Source organism: Melospiza melodia, chromosome 6 (genome assembly GCF_035770615.1).
Source record: "Melospiza melodia melodia isolate bMelMel2 chromosome 6, bMelMel2.pri, whole genome shotgun sequence".
In the NCBI taxonomy this organism is placed as follows: Eukaryota; Metazoa; Chordata; class Aves; order Passeriformes; family Passerellidae; genus Melospiza; species Melospiza melodia.
Window position 1 is genome coordinate 70,436,603 of NC_086199.1, and position 19,673 is coordinate 70,456,275.

General features: G+C 53.2%; 1 protein-coding gene across 4 annotated transcripts in view; it reads right to left on the reverse strand.

The window, feature by feature from the left end:
• Positions 1-1,134: 1,134 nt before the first annotated feature.
• The window catches only part of DGKZ (diacylglycerol kinase zeta), a 54,159-nt gene continuing 35,620 nt past the window's right edge, over positions 1,135-19,673 (reverse strand). For 3 of the 4 annotated variants that reach the window (XM_063158989.1, XM_063158990.1, XM_063158992.1), the window contains 20 exons: positions 19,407-19,520; positions 18,875-19,015; positions 18,286-18,364; positions 17,942-17,997; positions 16,817-16,879; positions 16,497-16,570; positions 16,274-16,385; positions 15,763-15,962; positions 15,366-15,466; positions 15,152-15,231; positions 14,022-14,066; positions 13,687-13,756; positions 9,394-9,434; positions 8,617-8,807; positions 8,107-8,138; positions 7,319-7,362; positions 6,829-6,949; positions 6,259-6,295; positions 5,877-5,976; positions 1,135-3,505 (listed from right to left, as the gene is read on the reverse strand). In XM_063158989.1, coding sequence (XP_063015059.1) covers positions 3,389-3,505; positions 5,877-5,976; positions 6,259-6,295; positions 6,829-6,949; positions 7,319-7,362; positions 8,107-8,138; positions 8,617-8,807; positions 9,394-9,434; positions 13,687-13,756; positions 14,022-14,066; positions 15,152-15,231; positions 15,366-15,466; positions 15,763-15,962; positions 16,274-16,385; positions 16,497-16,570; positions 16,817-16,879; positions 17,942-17,997; positions 18,286-18,364; positions 18,875-19,015; positions 19,407-19,520 — 1,818 coding nt within the window. In that variant the 3' untranslated portion in view covers positions 1,135-3,388. The remainder of the gene's footprint in view (positions 3,506-5,876; positions 5,977-6,258; positions 6,296-6,828; positions 6,950-7,318; positions 7,363-8,106; positions 8,139-8,616; positions 8,808-9,393; positions 9,435-13,686; positions 13,757-14,021; positions 14,067-15,151; positions 15,232-15,365; positions 15,467-15,762; positions 15,963-16,273; positions 16,386-16,496; positions 16,571-16,816; positions 16,880-17,941; positions 17,998-18,285; positions 18,365-18,874; positions 19,016-19,406; positions 19,521-19,673) is intronic. The other variant, XM_063158991.1, reaches the window with a different exon arrangement.

The following is a 19,673-nucleotide window of genomic DNA, read 5'->3' on the forward strand; positions in this document are numbered from 1 at the left end:
ACACTGGGGCGGCTGGAGGACTCCAATCGCCATGGTTACTGACAGCCTCCCTGCTGGGATGTGGGCCAATTGCCAGCATGCTGGGGTCTGGGCACTGAAGCAGAGCGGGCCCACTCCTCCCAGTTGCACGTACACCTGGTCCCTGGGGAAGCCAGGACAATTTGGTGTGCCTTACACCTGCTACCGATCCTCACTATTAGCTCTGGGCAGGAGCTGAAGTTTGAAGACCATGAAAGAGAGGCACAGTGGGGGTGGAAGGGACAATGCAGGCAGGGAAGGCGGCTGCTTCTCTGGGCAGAGAGGGGCTGGCAGGAGCACTAGGCAGGCTGCCAAACTGCCCCGAGAAATACAAGTCTGAGGTATGAGTATAGCTCCTCATCACCCACTGGCTCCATCACCAGCACACCATCAGCCACTGCAATTACCTCCTTTTTCAAAGGAAACTCCACAGGATAGAAGTGTGTCGGCCACAGTCATCCTTATGAGTCTGAGGCTGGAAGCAGAAGTGTCCCTAATCCTCTGCTTTTGTAACCAGAGAGCAGTCCTTCCCCCAGAGTGGCAGAGATAATCCCTGCTCTCACTGCTCAGCACTGGAGGCAGAAGCACAAGACTCTCTGCTGGAGCTGGAAATGAATAGGAAGAGCCCCCGGCAGGCTCATCTCCCGCAGAGCAGCGTGGCTGGGGACAGCTCACCACAAAAAAAGGCCAGCAAACATTTTGAAACTGGAGGCTGGATGGTGCTGCAGTATCCACTGACAGCTGTGGCAGCTGCTGGGGCTGCTGCCTTTGCCCCAAGGAGCAATAGCAGGCTGCTGACTCACACTTCCAAGGCCTTCTGGATCACTTGGGAAGGCAGCGCACTTTCTCCTTTTCCCACATTATACTGAGCGTTGATGTATGATGCAGAATGGAGGAGAAGGTCCCTCAGGACAAAGAGCCTGTGTCTAGCAACAGTCCCAGAAGGATGCTGGGCTAGGAAGTGAACAAGGACACGGGCCAGCAGGGAACTCCCAAAAGTATCCCCAAGTTTGGACAGGGGCAGAGGCCTCGGGATCCAACCTTGTTTGTGCCATGCAGGGCATCCGTTGTGCAGTGCCTGCTGCAATCTTGCAGATGCAGCAAGGAGACAGGAACTAAAACATCAATCTCTTTATTACAATGGCAAGAAACAACAACATCCAAACAGTCAAAGTTGAAAAGCAATGGGAATACAGGCTCATGCCAGGCCCTGGGCCAGCTGGAGCCAGCACCCTCACATAATTACAAAAATACAATCCTACAACAGTGTCTAAGAAACACAGACCCAGGTATTGCACAGAACCCCTGCCCTCAGGGAGCAGGGAAACCAACACCCCCTCCTTCTTCACCAAAATATAAGCAGGCTTGGAATTGCACAGCAACTCAGCTCACAGGTGCATGGAGGGGCTAGGCAGGGAGGGGGACAGTGTGTCTCTCAACTACCTGTACAAAAAACTATAAGGGAGAAAGGGAAAAGCTGAGGCTAAAATGCCTCTGGGCCAAGTTGGGCATCCTGTGGTGTGGACCTCTGAGAAGTGACAGTGCCTTGTCTATTAGTGGCCTGCCAGCAGCGCTGCTGAGAACTCCAGGCACTTCTGGAGTGTCCCAGCTGTCAATGCATTAGCACGCTATCATTATTATTTGCCAATACTGACACTGGCCCCTGGGCACCCTGCACTGCCCTGTGCCTCTGCTCCCCAGTACAGCATCCCCATCCTTCAAGGAAACCCTGCCCCTGGACAAAAAGTCTGAAGGGTATTCTGGTTCCCTACAGTGTCCTCATACCCTTTTCTTGGTACTAGGAGGGATTCAAACAGTGCCACCCAGCATGACCCAGTGGGCACAGCTGCATGTCAGTGCAGAGGGACTGCACAGACCACGCACGGCAGCAGCAGTATCCTCTCCTAGAGCAAAGATGTGAACAGCAACCCCCTTCAAAACCACTGCCCACCCAAAAGTGCCAAGCAGGTCTGCTAGGCTCAGAGCCATCAGCTTTCCTCCTCTGTGGGCACCTCCCGGTCTCAGAGATTCAGTTCTGCAAAAGCCTTGCTTAAGGCCTGGCTTGATGTCTTGGCATCAAGTGCTCACAGAATCAACAGGGGAGATGGATTGTGGTGCCTCATGCCCCATGGCAGGTGATTTGTGAAACTTCATCCCACTGTAGGCATGACTCAGGGCTAGGAGCCCTGATGGTTCCTGGGAATCCAAATCCTTCTTTCTACTAAAACTGGAGAGGGCGAGTTCATGGTCTACCCAGGTGGGTTGGTCAGCTCCCTGCAAAGCCCTGTGCCCAGTCTGGGGAATAGCAGGAGTCAGCCTAAGAGGATGCATGTTGCCAGGTTGGGGGGCAGGAGGGGATCCCTGAGAGCAGCACTGACCCCAGCACTGCCCATCCAGCCTCGTGCAAAGTCTAGCATTGAGGGGGAAACTGAAGCAAGGAGGGCAGCTGAATCTAACTCAGCACTTGGGAAATACAACAGAAATCACTGCTGCCACTGCACCAGCTGAGTGCAGCTCTCCACCATCCTGCAGCTGGCTCACGAAGAGATGCTCAGCAGAGAGGGTGTGCAAACTGTTCCACCCAGCCCCATGGAGAGAAGGGTGGTGGGAGGGTTTGGTAGCCTCCTCCATGCCATCCCAGCCCTGAGTCAGACTGCTGACTGAGCACTAAAGGCCCATCAGGAGAGCACCTGCTGCTCTACTTCCAGCTGCACCAGACCCAGATGCTCTGAGGAAAGTCTGGATGCACAAGTGACTTCCCTCCTGCTGCAGAAGGCTCTGGGTAGGGCAACACAGAGACCTGGTGCAGCCCCAGGAGGGAGAAGAAAGCAGGGCCAGTAAGCTGTGGTGCTTCCTTTGAGGCAGTCTGTGGCTCACAGCCTCTGCAGTCTGTCCATGCAGCCTGTGCCTCCCACAGCTGTGCCAGACAGGAGAGGAGGAACAGGACACAAACCTAGCCAAGCACCTAAAAGAGGGGCACTGCCAACAGAGAGAAGGACTGAGCAATGATATCCCATAAGGATTATAGGTAGGAGCCTGTGGAGGGGGCACTGGAATTACTCCCATGAACAAGGGTGACTGGAGGCTTCAGCCTGGCCTGCTCCAACACGGCTGGAGGATAGAGCCCACCTAGGGCAGGGAATGTGGTGAATGAGAGGTGAAGGGCACACACAAAGAATCAGGCTTCAAGTCTGAAATATCCATTGTCCTCATAAACAGAGTTCCAGCCCGCCTGGGGCAGAGCTCTTCTGTGTCCATCTCCAGGGAGCAGGCTGGCATCTGGGGAGGGTCGGGCCAGATACAGCTCTGCAGTTGGCATTGTACTCTTCTCATCCTGAAAGAGCTGGCTCGGGCTAAGGCACGCCAAGCACTACACAGCTGTCTCCTGGTCCTCCCGCTGGATCATCTGGTAGTGCTGTCGGTTCTCGAGGTAGGCAGCTAAGTCGGGGTCATTGGCCTTCTCAGCACGGTGCTTCGGGGTGTCTCCCTGCGCAGGGGAGGCGACAAGTCAAGAGCGCCGAACGCTGCCTAAAGGCTGCTGTGGCACCCAAGGGCGTCCCCATTCCCCCGTGGGGCTGGGTCCAGCAGAGCCTGCAGCCAAACCCCAAGTCAGGTGGCAGCCAAATGTCCATGTGCTCACCATGGGATCAAAGTGTGCTCCTGAGGAGCATGACTACTGCAGGCCTGGGAGCTGTGCCCTGAAGGGCCATCAGCTCCAGGCCTGGGCTAGGACATGACTGACCCCGGGCAACACAAGTCACCCAAGAAGAGATAAAGGCTAGTCCCCCTGACCGGCTCTTCCCCTGTGCTGGGGAGGCAGGCGGGAAAGGGTGAGGAATGAGGGGTATGTCTGGGGAATGCCCAAGCATACCAACCCCCCTTCCCTCTCACAGCCTGGCTAGCGTGCTCCAGCTCCCGAAGGAGGATCACATTTCACCCGCTTATTGCAGCCATCTGGATTGTGTCCACTAATGAACTCCCGCACTCCATAAAAAGCAAATCTGTTAACAACTCCCAGCTCTGTCTTCTCTCCCCCTTCCCTCCCCCTGCTCCTTGCTCCACCTCTCCCAGTGCCCAGGCTCTGATGTGCCACTGAGAAAGGCCACAGAAACCTGGCGCTCTGCCGCTGCCATTGAAAACCAGCCCTGGAAGGGATACCCATCCTGCCCAGCTCATCCCCTGGTGCACAGCAGGGCACAAGCAGCTGCAGCAGTGTGCCGGGGCCTCTGAGCAGCCCCCAGCTATATTTCTCCATCAGGAACAATGGTCAGACATGCAGAGTCCTCCACTGGGCCTGGATGTGGCTGTGCACAAAAGCCCATCCATGTGTGGCTGCAGAAAAGTATCATGCAGCAAGAAATATTCTTGGGATATGCACCCCAAGACTGGGCACACCCCATGGTCCTGCACACAACCTCCAGCAGCCACACCATCAGGGGATGGAGATCACTCTGTGCTTTGGTGCTGGCTCTCCTTGATGGCCCCCTCCCCACATCCCCTGAATGCAATCACTCATTTAAAAGAGGAGGAATTAAGCTTCTTTCCTGTTCCCCTGCAGAAGCCTCTCTGCATCACTGCCTGCCTGCAGCCTGAAACCGGAGCTGCCAGGGCCTCCCTGCCCGGCTGGGCTGAGGCACTCCAACTGATAAGGCTCAGCCTCCCTCACCACTGCAGAGCGGGATCAGTCTGCTCCAAAGCCCTGCTACAGGTCTGCTGCTAGGGTTTCTAATGAGGTGGATCCTGCCTGTGCAGGCAGGCTGTGACCCTGAGCCCCTGAGAGGTCAGTGCAGCAGCACAGCGGGGTCCCCAGGCAGCCACAAACCCAACATGCGACATGCTTTTGCACAGGCACGTGCAAACCCATTCCCTGGGGCAGCCGCATGCCTGAGCAAGGCTCCCTTTTGAGCTGGCAGGCTGAGGGCTGTTCCTCTCCTTCAGGAAAATGATGGGGCTGGGAACAGAGAGGGGCCAAGCACCCCAAACTGCCCTCTCCTCTTGTCTCTGCCAGCTGAGTCTCCATTTAGGCCAGTCCCACTCTGGGCACTGTGCAAGGCCTAAGCCTTAGACAGGACCAAGGAAGAGAGATGGGGAGCCAGAGATTATCTGTACTGCATTCTCCTGGCAGCTGGCAAACAGGAACGTGCATTGTCTAAATCAAACACCAAGCTTCACCACCACCAGCACCCCTCAACTGGGCTCCTAATGGGTGTCCCAGACCCACAGATTGTACCTTCTTGGCTTGTTCTACATTACCTCTGCTACAGCCCATCACTACAAGCCTCCACCAGAGAGATCTGACCACATCCTCTCTGCCATATGCCAGCCCTGGGAACCTCCTGTACCAAAATATGGCCCCAAGCCCTCCCCTTTTGCATCTTTTCTGCCAGGGCTGGCACAATTCCCTGACACTAAGGCACAGCTCAATTAACTCAGCATGTGAGGGAAAGTGCTGCAACTGCTTGCTTCTGCTCCCCACAGGCTGGCTTCATCCACCAAGAGGAGCTCCCAGATCCCCCATTATGACTGCCGGTGGGGGAGAGCACTGGAGTCCTGCAGCTGGGAGGGAGAATGTCCTTGCTCTAACCCCTGAGGGTGGGAAGGGGGAGACGGGGATGAGACATTCCAGCCCCTTGCTGCTAATTTAATAAAACAACAGGGAGAGAAGCACTAGGAGAAGAGGAATTTAACCCCTCTGTAGCTGGGCTCCACTGGACAAGCATAGGTACTCCATGTGAGCTCCTCTCTGATTGGCAAACACCTCACCCAAATCACCCCTGCTCTGTTCCCCTGCTGGTTCTGCTCCTTGCCAGCCCTCTGGTCACCCTAGAAAGCCCCACTGCCACCGTTCCCACTGTCACCTGCAGGTCTGTCTTCATGAGCGAGGCCCCAGCCTCCACGATGTAGTGGCAGATAGTGCGCTGGCGTAAGGCTGCAGCCTGGTGCAAGCTGGTTTCACCACTGAGGAGGAGAAAGCAGGAGATGTGAGATGTCCCCCTGAACAGGGACAATCAGCACATGCAGGTGGCAGCAAGGGACAGAGCAATTCAGTGGCAGCAGCAGCTGATGGTAAGTTGTGTGTCTGTCCAGGCAGAGGAGGGGGTGCTACTCAGGGGCAGTCTGTCCAAAATGGACTGGGAATCATGGCTGGCAATTAGAACAAGGGCAGCTGAAGCGCCCCTATAACCAGTCACTTCACAGAGGGTCTGGCCAACAAGTAATGCAAGTCAGGCAGCGACTTACTTCTCCTCCTCTGTGGCATCAAGGATCTCTGAAGGAGCTGTGGAAAGAAAGAGTGCAGGTGAGTGAGACCTGGCTCTGGGGCAGAGACAGACCTGCCTACTCCCTGGTCACAGTCTGCATCATTCCATAGGGGCTGCTATTTTCATGCTGCCTGCAAAAGTCCTAGCTTCAAAAAACTCAGGTCAGCAATGGCATCTGAGCCCAGCTGATCCCAGGAAAGAAGAAGTGGTTGTGGACTCACTACAGAGAAATATCTAAATAAAAGTAAAGCTGCCTGTATTTCAGTGGGAACTGCCAAAAACAACTGGTCAGCTGCCCTGAAGGCAGAAGCAAGACACTGAGAAATGTTTCCCAGAGACATGCTGATCCCTGCCAGGATGCAGCAACAGCCATAAGGACACCCCAGTACTGGCAGACAGAAGCCAGGAAAAGCCCATACACCAGAAGGATGACGTAGCAAACCCAGAGGGAAGGGATCTAAGCCCAGGAGCACTCCCTCTGAGCAGAGGGTTGATTTTTTTTTTGCTGCCAGGCACCTTTGCTAAGAGTGGCACTCTGACTCCAGCTCACCATTCTCGATGATGTATTTGACGATGTCCTTGCTTCCTGATTTGACAGCATGGTGGAGGACAGTCTGGCCCGAGGAATCTCGCACCATCAGGTCTCTTCCAGCTTGGTGCAGCTCTTGGAACTACAGGATTGTCAGATTGCTCAGGATGAGTTGCATTTCCCAGCTCCAAGCCCCAGCATTATGTGCCTGGAGTGTCTGACAGGTTGTGTGGATACTTGCTGCTGGTGGGAAGCTTTGGCCAGCTCAGCCATATTACCAAGTCCCTTCCCTTCTCCTCCCTTCCCTTTGTGTCTCCCAGGAGATGAACCAGAGCTCCTTGCCAGAAGCCTGCCTGGTTCCTAGCTACCACTCCTGAAGGAAGGCCTTTGACAGACACTGCTCCAGGGCAACTGGGGAGCACAGCTGGCAGGGCCTCTCTTAGCTCAAGGGGCACACCAGCCCAGGAGCCAGCCTTGGCTGCTCGTTGCACCATGCTGCTGGAGGACCTACCTTGCTGAAGTTGCCACTCTTGGCAGCTTCTATCAGAAGGTCATCTGCAAAGAGAGATGTGTCAGGGTCAGAAAAGTTAATCTGGAACACTCCTTATCTAATCTTGGAGACAAGAGCTGGGCACCAGAGGCGTGGAGCAGGAGCACAAGCTCCTCCAGGGATTAACCCTTTGGTCAGACTGCATTTACATGGCTTCTCCACCTTCAGGAATGTAAGGAACAAGCCAGGGAAAGGAAAGAGACACCACGTAGCTAGGGGTGCAGCCACATCTCAACCCCAGGGAGATGCAGTCTCTGCCCTTGGGCAGGATAACTTGTGATGAAAACCGGGAGCAGGTCTCCTGGGCATCAGCCAGCAGCCAAGATGCTTCTCACCAATGACTCACTCACACCTCCAGGCTCCAATCAAGTTTCAGGAAACTCTTTCCATTTGTTCAGCTTGGTGAGGCCCCTGATCTAGTGCTCCCACCTCCCCAGGGAGAGGCAGAGACAGCCTTCCAACCCAGTCCACAACGCTCAGCCCTGCAGGTGGGGGATTAACCCCGTGCCACATAATTTCCCGCAAGTTGGAGGTGGAAAGGCCCCTGGCTGGGCCACTCCACAAATCACTGTCAAGTCTCTTGTGCTCACCTCTGGGTCACCTGCCTGCAGGGCTCCATGTTTCAGAACACATGGAACAACAGGGCTCCTCCCTGCTCACCAGGGAAAGGATAGGCCAAAAAAACCCATGGCAGGAAAACAAAAGTGCAACACAAGAGGGGGTATGACCAGGGGTAGGACTCCACTCACCTTTATGTGGAAGGCAGTGCTCAGGCTCAGCGCTGGAAGGGAAGAAGAGAAAGTGTAACTAACCCTGCCAGTCCTGGCAGCAGATGGCCCTAACGGACATGCCACCATTAGAGGGATGGAGAAACCTGCCTGTAGCACTCCTTCCCTGATCTGGGTTCTTCCCCATTCCCATTCCCACTCCTGCTCTTGATGCCATTGCTCCTCCATACTCATCACTGGCCTTGGTTTGGCTGAGAGACACCCTTGTCCTCTGCCCCATGGCCCAGGTGCTGGAGCTTGACCCCATGGCTGAGCCACCTGGTGATGGTGGCTACTTAGGGCAGCACTGGCAGAGGAACAAGGAAAACAGGACTGCATCTCATCCCTTGGCCTTACTCAACAGTGAATTCCTGCTTACTTCCAGGGAGCTCCCCTGTAATCTGGCCCAAGGATCAATGCTGTGAAGCCAACCCTAGCTCTCCCATTACTGCCCATTCTTCCTGAGACCCAGCACCCCCATTTCAGACTCACCTGGGGGCAGGAGAGGAGGATGGAGAGGAGGAACAGGAAGGAAATGCAAAATGGTGCCCAGGGGGTGTGGCAGATGAGTCCACGAGGTCAGGCATGGCAGGAGAAGTGCTCACAGTCTGAGTGACCACTAGCTCTGGGTCCAAGACATAGAGCTCATCCTGAGAGATCTCTGTCACATAGTTTAGGTGTTCCTGAAAGACACAAGTCAGGACGTGCTTCCTCAGAAGCAAGACCTACTTCTGTAAAACTACATCCCCTCATATCCCATTGGGTGAGTTTGTGGCCCACCTATTTGCACAGCAATGGTGGCTTGAACAGTCTTGTGCCCAGGAGCCTTTGCATCTCCTTGTTCTTTTCAGGCTTCCTGTCTCCTGCCGCCTTAGCGACCTCGTAAACCTTATCTCACACCCCCCTCCCCAGATCATTAGGGAAAGTATCTAATACTGGTGAAGACGATCCCAGCTGGCAGGTCCCCTGGCCAGTCTTGCTATGTTTGCTATTCCTTACCTGCTGCACTGGAGGGCCCTGCAGGCAGCTTTTAACCCAAGGTTCTGTGCTACCACCCAGGCGTCTTCCCTTTTCTCTAGAGACCTGGAGGTGCTGAGCCTGGTCCTGGGCCAGGCTCATCATGCCATCCCTTTGGGGGATGCCAAAGGCCAGGTCAGTGGTGTGAGACCTGTGTGGCCCTAAGGCTAAGCCTGCCTGTTGGCCTGTGTGCAGGTGGGACATGCAAGCACCTTCCCAGGGGATGATGGTGCAGGGGGAGGCTGCACTCACCTGTGCGCGGTCTATCCTGTAGAAGCGATCGGCCGTGGTTGCTGTAAGACAGGAACAGAATGAGACAGGCTGATCCTCGGTGTGAGACAGAGCCTCTTCCCATCACCAGTGACAGTGAGCTATCCAGCCACTTCATGCCTTGCACAGAGGGTACAGCAGAGCAAACAGCAGCCCCTGACCAGGAGCAAACCACTTTCCTTCATGAATCTGCTGGTGTCTTCACCCTAGAGGCAGCCCCTTAGGCCAAGAGACCACCATGTCCCCGTGAAACACGCCTTTGCTTGCTACCTTCTCCTCAATGACTCCTGGCAGGGAGCCACAGGTAAGGCAGGAACACAACTAGCTGATGCCATGGCCTTTCTGGGGGCTTTCAGGCGCTCCAGCATTATTCCGAGCAGATGAAGCTCAGGGCTATGCAGCGCACATCTCAGCACTCTCTTATACCAGGTGAGGAACTGCTGTGATTAACATGGTGCACCTTGTTGAACAGTGCTCAGAAATGGGGGCACTACAGGAGGCTGGGAAAAGAGAGGGCTCAGCCTCCTGCTGACTTGACTAAGGACCTTCATGAGGCCACTCAGAGCATGTGTGGCACAACAGAGCATGCCACCACCAGCTGTAGATCCAAGTCCCTGTCTCCTAGGATGGCAGGAGAGCTCCAAATCAGCCTCCAACCTGTCTGAGTGCATCCCTCTTCCTTAGAGAAGAGATCACCACAGAGAGAGAGAGAAGCTCCAACGGAGCAAGTGGTTATGCTGGAGCCAGACACACATGGCCACCACCCCTAGGGGAGCAGGGAGAGGTTATGGATTAAGGGCATCACCAAGGGAGACCAGGAAAAGTAAAAGCACAGCGCCAGGACAGCTGGATTCCTATGCAGAGCAACATTTCCCCAATATCCTGACAGGCTGCTGGTGCCAGTCCAGGAGAGGTTGCTGCAGTGGGATTCTTGCAGATCCAAGGAAGTGTCTCTGCAAACAGAGTGGGGATATACTAGAGCAGGTGAGAGGAGTGAAAGAGCCATGTTTATCCTGGATATTTGCATCCAGGGAGCTACTGGTCAAGGCCTATAATTCAGCTACTTGAACAAACCTGTGCTGAGTTGAAGGAGACTCTAGTCTCTTTCCTGACACATTTCCTGAGCCCAGAACCTGCTGCTGGGAGACTGGTGGAAGGGAAAGTGGCCCTGGTACAGCAGTTCTAGTAGTGACACCATACACAGGGCTAGAACCTTGAAGGGAGAAGTTGCACCCTCTCTGCCTAGCACGAGCCTTCCCAGGCCCACTTTGCAACCCATGGCTGTGCTCTGCTGTGGTCTACATGCTGCTTGCTGGGGTATCAGAGAGATTAAATGCTACAAATCGGCATTTCACTCAGCCAGCTTCCAGGTACAGAGGGAGGTTCTTGGTCGGAGAAGGCAAAGGGAGAAGAGAAAGGCACTTTCAGGCAGGAGAGAAGCAGCAGCTGCAGCCCAACAGGGAGGCTGTTCTCCAGTAACACTGCTACGCTCATGGTGAGCCCGGCTCCGGGCACGCCGGAGCAGGGGGGCCCCCTGCCTGCACAACTCAGGAGAGCATCCCCAGCGGTCCCGCAGTGACAAACACATGCCACCAAGCTGCCTTCAGCTCCAGCGGCAAGAGAACCACAGACTCCCCATGCTCCGCTCCGCGTCAGCAGCCAGACATGCAGCCTGGGGGAAAGCACTGCTGTGCTCAGCCCCAAAGACCCCAACATCCATGAGTCCCAAGCCTCAATGGTTCCCTGTCGCTTGTCACTGAACGCCTGTTCTCTCACCCCCCAAATTCATAGAACCACGGAATGATCACAAAAATTGCTTAGGTTGGAAAAGACCCTTAAAATCGAGTCCAACCGTTAAACCAACACTGCCAAGTCCACCACTAAGCCACATCCCTAAGTGCCACATCTACAGATCTTTTAAGTATCTTTAGGGATAGGGACTCATCCACTTCCCTGGGCAGCCTGTTCCAATGCTTGATCCCCCTTTCAGTGGGGAAAAAAGCCTCCCTGATGCAACTTGAGGTCATTAATTTCCCTTTATCCTCTTGCTTGTTACGTGGGAGAAGAGACCAACACAATTTCACACAATCTCTTTCCAAGTAGTTGTAGAGAGTGGCAAGGTCTCCCCTTAGCCTCCTTTTCTCTAGGGTAACCAACCCCAGCTTTTTCAGCTACACCTCCTAAAATTTGTGCTCCAGAGCCTTCACCAGCTCCATTGTCCTTCTCTGCACATGCTCCACCACCTCAGTGTACTTCTTGCAGTGAGAGGCCCAAAGCTGGATGCAGGATTCCTGGTGTGGCCTCACCAGGGCTGAGAACAGGGAAACAATCACTACCCTGGTCCTGCTGGCTACAATTTTCTTGATCCAGGCCAGAAGGCCATTGGCCTTCTAGGCCACCTGGACACTGTCAGAGACTGAAATAATTCATGCCTCAAACACTGCTATAAAGTTTTACTCATTATAACTGTATAAAAACTGTATAAAGAAGCTACAACCAAAGAAACTTCCATGAAGATACCTGACTGGGACTTTAGACTGAAAGTTAAACTGCTAAGATTAAGTAAAGGGAATTCTTCAATCACCTGAAACAAACAAGTAAACAAGGGCAAGAATGTGAGCCCAACCCAGCAGTCACGCTAAGAATCATCTCTGGCTTGCTTTGGGGTGGGGGAGGCTGTAGCCCACAGACTCATTTGCTTGGAGCAGGTTTGCACAGATTTCACCCCCCATCTGAGAGGGGGGAGGAAGTTTTGGTGCATTGTAACCTCTGCTCAGGGGCTGTGAACCCATCCTCCCTTGTACAAACTGGCTGTGGAACCCCCAGCCCTGGGAAGGCGACATCCACGGGACATTCACGTCAGGGGCAGCTGAGAGGGTGCACTAATCCATCAAAGTCCCCCCAAAGTGCCTCCACAGTAATTCCTGAGGCTTTGAACCACAGGACTGCACGTAATGCAACAAATGTGGAAGAGACAGTGGCAAACTGTCCCCCTACTCCAGGGAGGTAGGGATTTTTATACATGGCCTGAGTGTGTATTAACCCATCAGATTCTATTCTTTTTGAGGGGACCTTCACCACCAAAAAGACCAGCTGGAGAGGATCAATAGAACATCACTGGGATCCATGGAGTGGTGATACTTTCTTTATTCTGTCCCTGTTACTCTCTTTCTGTCCCCACACCTATTTTCTATTTCTCTCTCTCTCACATTTACAGTCAAAAACCCATACTATTGTCACTGACATATGGTCTCATTTTCACCTTAATTTGGGCAGGGGCATTCCTGAGAACCTTAGTAATCAGATCCTGACAGACACACACACTGAATCATGTTCAGCTGCCATTGACAAGCACCTCCAGGTGTTTTTCTGCTGAGCAGCTTTCCAGCTCCCATTCCTCCAGCCTGCAGCACTGCACGGGGTAGTTGTGACCCAAGGTCAGGACATTTACTTTTTTGAACCTCATGCAATCAGCCTTGGCCCATGATCCAGCCTGCCCAGATCCCTCTGCAGTGCCTTCCTGCCCTCCCACAGATCAACACTCCCACCCAACTTATCTGCAAGTGCCTGAGCTGTGCCTGATCTCCCCATCCAGACTGGTAAAGACAATAAATGGGACCAGGCCGATACTGAGCCCTGGGGATCACCACCGGTGACCGGCTGCCAGCTGGGTGTAACTCCAGGCACCACCACTCTCTGGGCCCGGCCATCCAGCTGGTTTTCTAACCAGTGAACAGTGAACTCATGTGAGCCACGAGCAGCCAGTTTCCCTGGGAGAATGCTGTGGGAAACAGTGTCAAATGTTTTACTGAAGTTCAGGTGGACAACATCCACAGTTTTTACTGAGCAAGTCATCTCAACATAGGAAGAGATCAGCTTGGTCTCCTTCCTTGCCTGTCCCCTCTGAAGAGTTTATAGCCATCCATTGTAACACCCCAGCTGTGTGACTTGTCCTGCCATGTTTCTGTGATGGCAACTATGTCATAGTTTTCTTGCTCTGCCATATCTTTTCGCTCCTCTGGTTTGTAGCCCATGTTGCACACATTGGTGTTGACACACTTCAGTTGAGCTACTGATTCCTCCACTTTTCTGGGCATAGGAGATGTAATTCCTATGCCCTAATTCTCAGGTGCTTCTGTGGTTTCTAAGGCATCAATAACCCTTGGATCTTTGCAGCCATGTGGATCTCCATCCCCTACCTCCATTGAGCTGGCAGACCAAAGGACCTTGCCAGCACATCATCAGACCCAGCTCCGAGTGGAGGGGGATACTCACAGTCCAGGAAGCACCACTTGGGTGACAGCCTCTGGAATGACACTGTCTTCGGCTTGGCTCCATCTCCCTCCTGCATAATAAAAGAGAAGATAAAGACATAGCTTATGGCCCCTGCATCTCTCTTCAGAGCATTTCTCCTGCTTTGGGAGGTCCCTGCAGACACAGAGGACCACAGGCACTTGGATGAAATTGAACACAGGCACAGCACACTGCAACAGGGAGCACCATGGGACAGACTGGAGCTGACTGTAGAGCAGTGTCACAAGATGAGCCCCTGAGACTGGCACAGTGGACATGGCAGATGGGCCCAGAGGACAGAGAGAGGCCATACACACCTGGAAGAGCAGGCGCTCTAAAGCAGAGGGCTGTGCAGGGAAATCCTGCAGAAAAGCAAGGTGTCCTGTTATAGCCTGCATCTGGGCAGCCCCCCAGTCCCTCTCTCATCCCACTGGAGTTGCTTGATGTGCTGCCATGTTTGGCTTTACAGACTGTCTGGCCAAGGTACCTGGTCCTTGCCTGGCTTTAAGATCAGAGCACAGAGCTTACCCAAGGAGTGACAAGAGGTAAACCATGAGGTGACCAAGGAACACCGGCCACACTGCACAGTTTTAAAGGTGTGGGAGATTGCAGGGGCATCTGTCTATCACACTGACACGGCAGGAGAGTATTACTCTGTGAACCCAGGAGCTGCTAGCCATGTGCCTGCCTGTCTGTGCCCACCAGTGCCTGGGCACAAAGTGGGCAGGGGACATGCATACAGAGCAGGCACAGCAACAGGCAGATGCCAGTGTGCCAGCCCAGGCAAGCAGCTCTGCAACTCAGCTCTGAGGGACTCTACACATACAATGCATGGGATTCCCACAGGCACAAGGGCCAGCTAACAGCAGACTAAGAAAGGTCTCTTCAGTCTTCTCTGCAACAATCAGATTGAGCAGTGCAGCACCAGAAGCCACACTATGGGCTTAGAAGGCATTGCTCACCAGGACCAACAGTAACACAGTCTATGTACAGGTCACAGACGTGCTAGTACATTGGCAAGGACACAAAAATTAATGCTTGTAAATGAGAAGAGTGGGAGGGGTTATAAACCTAATTCAGGCACCTGGAGAAGGCGGAGCTGTGACAGGAAACACAGAGCCTGTGAAGGGTTGAATGGTTATAGGCCCCCACAGGATGTGTGCTGGCTTTTTATACTACCCTGTAGCTTTTCAGAGTTACCTTCTGGGCTTGGAGAACAGTCAGAAGAGGAATGCTGAAAAAGAAGCTGTCAGACAGCAGGGAGCAACAAGGCATACAGCTTGGGACCCTGCCTTCACACATGGTGAAGGCAAACCGTGACCTCTAAGCGTGACCCAAAGCAAGAGTATGTATGGTGGTGTGTGCAGGTCAAGGTGGCTTCAAAATCCTTTCCCTGAGTCCCTTCATTCTCAGTATTAAGCTATGACCACTTTTCATGCAGACTCACCTCTTGTAGCTTCTCAATCTGAGTCCGGCACAACTCCAGGTCACTGTCTCCTGGAACCACGATGATCCCCAGTGGCACAGCTGAAGGACAGGGCACAGGCTTAACTCAGGGAGCAGCCCATGCCCCATTTCCAACACCTCACAGTTTAGCTACAGGCTTTGCCATACTTGGGGACTGCAGTTCCCACCCCCTGGTCACTCAGCTGGTCACTCACAGGCTTCCTTGAGCTTTTCCTTGTCATAGTTCAGTGCCTCATAGTCGCGCATGCTGATGCGGCTCACCCGGATCCGCAGCCGCTCGGGCACTGGCTGCTGGCTGTGTGCAGGGGGCAAGAAAAAAGGAAGATTTCAGAAAGTGACACCCTGCTTTCTCCTTATTGCCCCAATCCCTCCAAAATAGGCAAGAGTATTGTATAGACTGGGGTGGGGAGGTTGGCACCAGCAGCTTCCTCAGCATCAGGGTCTGGTCTTACTTCAGTGACCCAATCCCTTCCCAGACCCTATCCAAGAAAGGACTGAAATGCCTCTGCCAGTCACGGATCAGTCCCATCCTTTTCCCTGCCAACCATCCTTCCTTGGAGAGGAGGTGGCAGATCAATCTGAGGAACCTACTCATTGAGCAGAGGCATGGAGTTGCGCCGCTTGGTCTTCTGCAGCATGTTGGCTTGGTTGCGCAGAGAGATGTGGATGCAGGAAGCTGCCAGCTTGCAGGGCTCTCCATCTACCTGCATGGGGATGGCCTTGGATGTGGTGAGAACCACCTGCCGGCACTGACAGAGCCGCTCCCCATGGCCACCGACTTGCAAGGCAGCCTGTGAAAGGGTCCAGAGTGAGAGCAGAACATGGACTGAGACGTGGATGAGGGGAACATCCATTGTCATCTGGATGTTACAAGTGAACCAAGTTCTGAGGGTCTCAGGTATGATTTCAGTGAGAAGGGACTCACAGAGACCAGGGCATGACAGCACCTCACCTAAATCTTAGAGAGCAGACACTGTCATATAGGCCAGAACCACAACTCCTCCAGAGAGGATCTGTGGAGCTGTGGGCTGGCTGAGACTCGGTCAATGGGACCATTCACTCCCCTGATTGCTACCTACAACTGGCAACAGCACTAACTCACCAGTGACGTCATGGTGAAGCCGATAACTTCAATGCAGCCATCATCATGGCGCTGGGGCTCGAAGTCATGGTGCTCCCCAGGGTTGCCCCACGGCATGGTGCCTGCACAGTACCTGTGAAAGGACAAGAAGAAATACCTGGACTGGCACCCCAAACCCAGGCAGAGATCTACAGCACAGGTATGAAAAGCCCAGCATATGAAGACAGGTCCTGAGCGTGCTCACCTTGGGATGTTAAGGAAGACCAGGCACTGGGGCTTCAGGTCCTGAATCTTGGAGGTCAGGTCTATCCCATCACACTAGAGACAACACAGGGGTGCTCAGGCTGCTGTAAGGGGGAGCCTGGTCCATCCTACTCACTTAGGAAGAAATGACCTCCCTTCTCTGCTCCCTACAGTGAATGTTCTCCAAGTCAGGGGAAGCTGATGCTCCCAGAAAGTTCCCCATTCGTTCCCCAACCCTGACATACTCAGTGTGCCAAGGGACATTATTCACACCTCCACAGCTCACCCCCTCCCTGGACCAGAGCACCCCAGTACACTCACAACCAGCCTGACATGCTTCGCCAAGTCTTTGGAGCTCCCAGTGAGGAAGTCGGAGAAGGCCGTCTGCCAAAGTAAGAGACAGAGTTAGTGCCCAGGTGTCCACCAGAATGGGAAGCCAGGAAGCCTGCCTCTGACCTGCAACTCAGCCTGCCTCTGACCTGACACAGACCTCAGCTGATCAAACCTGCAAACCCCCTTTTCATCCACTCTCAGAAGTCCTCTTCTCCTCCAAAACAACCTGATCCGTTCCTCTTGCTATTTTGCCTACCAAAAACCTTGAGGCACTGTAAGTAACATGCTCTAGTATTCCCTTGCCAGCCCAGTCCTGACTTTAGGAAAGAGCTGACAAGATGAGTCTCCTACAGTGAGAATCAAGTAACAAAAGACAAATTCAGTCTCAAGCTGATATGAAGTACCACCAAACAGAGCTGAAGTGACCCCATCTAGAGATTCCAGGAGGGACAGCATGGTTCCCCTTTGGGCTTAACTGTGCAGACAGCAAAAGAGACACAAGCGAGACAGGTGTGAGATGGCACAGAGCAGCACTCGGCCTTTAGTACTGCTCGAATACCAGTCACCAGACACATGGCTAGAAAGTATATTGAGGATGGGGAGACAGAGGAACTAAGCTGATACTGAGATGCAAAGCTCTCAGGTGAGACACAGGAGGGTGATGTAATTAGCCAGGAAGCTGTAACTGGTCCAAGGTATATAATAAAAGACCAAAGTAGTGTGCAGACTATGGAAAGGCTTCCTTTTCCTCTGCAGGGGGGACAGTCTGCCTTCCCACAGCTCCAGGGCGGTCCTGCCTCGGTGACCACCCCTAAGCTTGAGATCAAGAACAACAGTGGCAGGAGATCAATACAGCAACTGTACTGCAGGCCACGGAGCAAGTTGTACTGCCAGTAGCACTCACAGCCAAAGGGGAGCTGTGACTCCCAGCACTGCAGTATTTCTCCAGCAACTTTCCAGCTTTGGGCTGGGGGGCTTAACTTGGGTGCATGTGAAGGTCTATGTAGCTTATGGGTGAGTTTAGGATGCAGGCAGGAGGCGGGTTCAGGCCTGTGCTGCAGCTGACGTTAAGGCTGCTATGATGGCAGGCTCAGACATCCCCCACACACTCACCCCAGCATAGAACATTTTATTCCGAAACCGGCTGTTGAACTTCTCTGGGTTGGCCTCTAGGGAAAAGGAGAAAAAAGTCCAGGTCACTGGCCTACACATGGAAACATTTTACTTGCCAGCTCTCCTCAGACACAGCTCTCCAGCCAGCCTCAGCCAGGGGTCTGCCCCCAGCTTCTTTCCTGTGCAGGCACCCCTTTTCCCCCTTTGCAGCTTGGACTTGCTCCTCATGTTTCACCTCCAGCTCTGTCCCTGAAGCAATTCTCTTGTTCCCTTTCCTGAGGAACCCACAAATGAGAACAGGCCCATCCCACAGAACCCGACCAAGTCCTGCCACTGCCCTGTACCTCGAGATTCGTGGAACTCCAGCGTCACCCGTGCGTCAAAGCCAAGGCTGAAGTAATTATTAAAGACATCCAAAGGGAGCTGAAATGGAAAGGAGAAATAAGGATGAGGCCGCCAGCATGTGCCCGTGGCACAGATGAGGTCAGGTTACAGCAGAGCCATTACAGTGCTCATGAGGCTAAAAGATCCTGCTTGCCTTTTCCCTAGGAAAATACAGAGGTCACCAGCCTGAGATGATGGATTATTTCCTGGCTCCTAGGGGCAAGGGAAACGGTCCAAGGGGACACACTCTGCTCTCTGAGGTTTCTGCAGTCACCCATGTTTCTGTTAAAGAAAACAGTCTCACAGAAGACTTATACCTGTTGTAAGTGGTGGTTAAAAACCTTTGGTAGGCATTTATTTATGAACTCTACATACACTCTTGCTATGAATGCTGTGGCTCAGAGCTATGAACAGAATGGTGGAATTGGAGGAGTGAGAGGGAAACACCAACCCGAGAACATAGCCACAAGTGCTGGGACTGCCCAAGCCAGTGACAGAAGAGAGAATGCAGACTCTAGCACAGGGAATAGACATGGAGAGGTGTCCCACCTTGTCAGCAGCTGCCTCATCCTTTTCCTCAGGGTTTGTGTCAGGGTTTGGCTCCACATGGAGGTTCCAGCGATCAAGCTGTACTATGTTCCCATCTTCAACGTGTGATAGGATCTTGGACAGAGGCTCATCTGTGTAACCCTGGTGAAGAGAAGGACTTGAGGGCCTCATGCCTGCCTCCCAGAGAGATACCCCAGACAGCAGGCTTTGGTAAGGCATCTCAGAATAAAAGATGTAGAAGAGATCAACTCTACTTGAATGCACAACAAAATGGGACTTGAAATTTAAAACAATACATCTGCCTTCTAAAAATTTTCCAAAGTTTGAAAAGCCAATTGCTTTTGTAGAATCTAATGCAGTACCATTCAAATGTCAGAAGAACAGCAACATCCAAATTGCACTTATTTGTTGCTCTGTATTTACAAGAAATTGAAACATGAGCCCATGCAAATCTCCAACCACGTGTCTGGAACAAGGATTGAAGCACTCAGCCCTGCTCTCTCAGCAGTGGGTTCTTGTGTCCATCACTTACCCCACCCCAGTTCAGTGTTCTGGCCAAGTCGTTCCCTGTCCCCAAAGGTAGGATGGCCACAGGAGGAGGTGGGTTGATGCGTAACTGGTCCAGAATGGAGAGTATCCAGCCCACCTGCTCAAGCAAGAGAGTACAAAGAAACCATTAGTTATCTCAGAGACCAGCAGGCAGGCAGAGGTGACTTGGAGCACTAGCGATGGCAGAGGGGCAGAGATGGGGTCTCCTTAGCCACAACTGAGGCAATTCACAGTCTTTAACACTCTAATC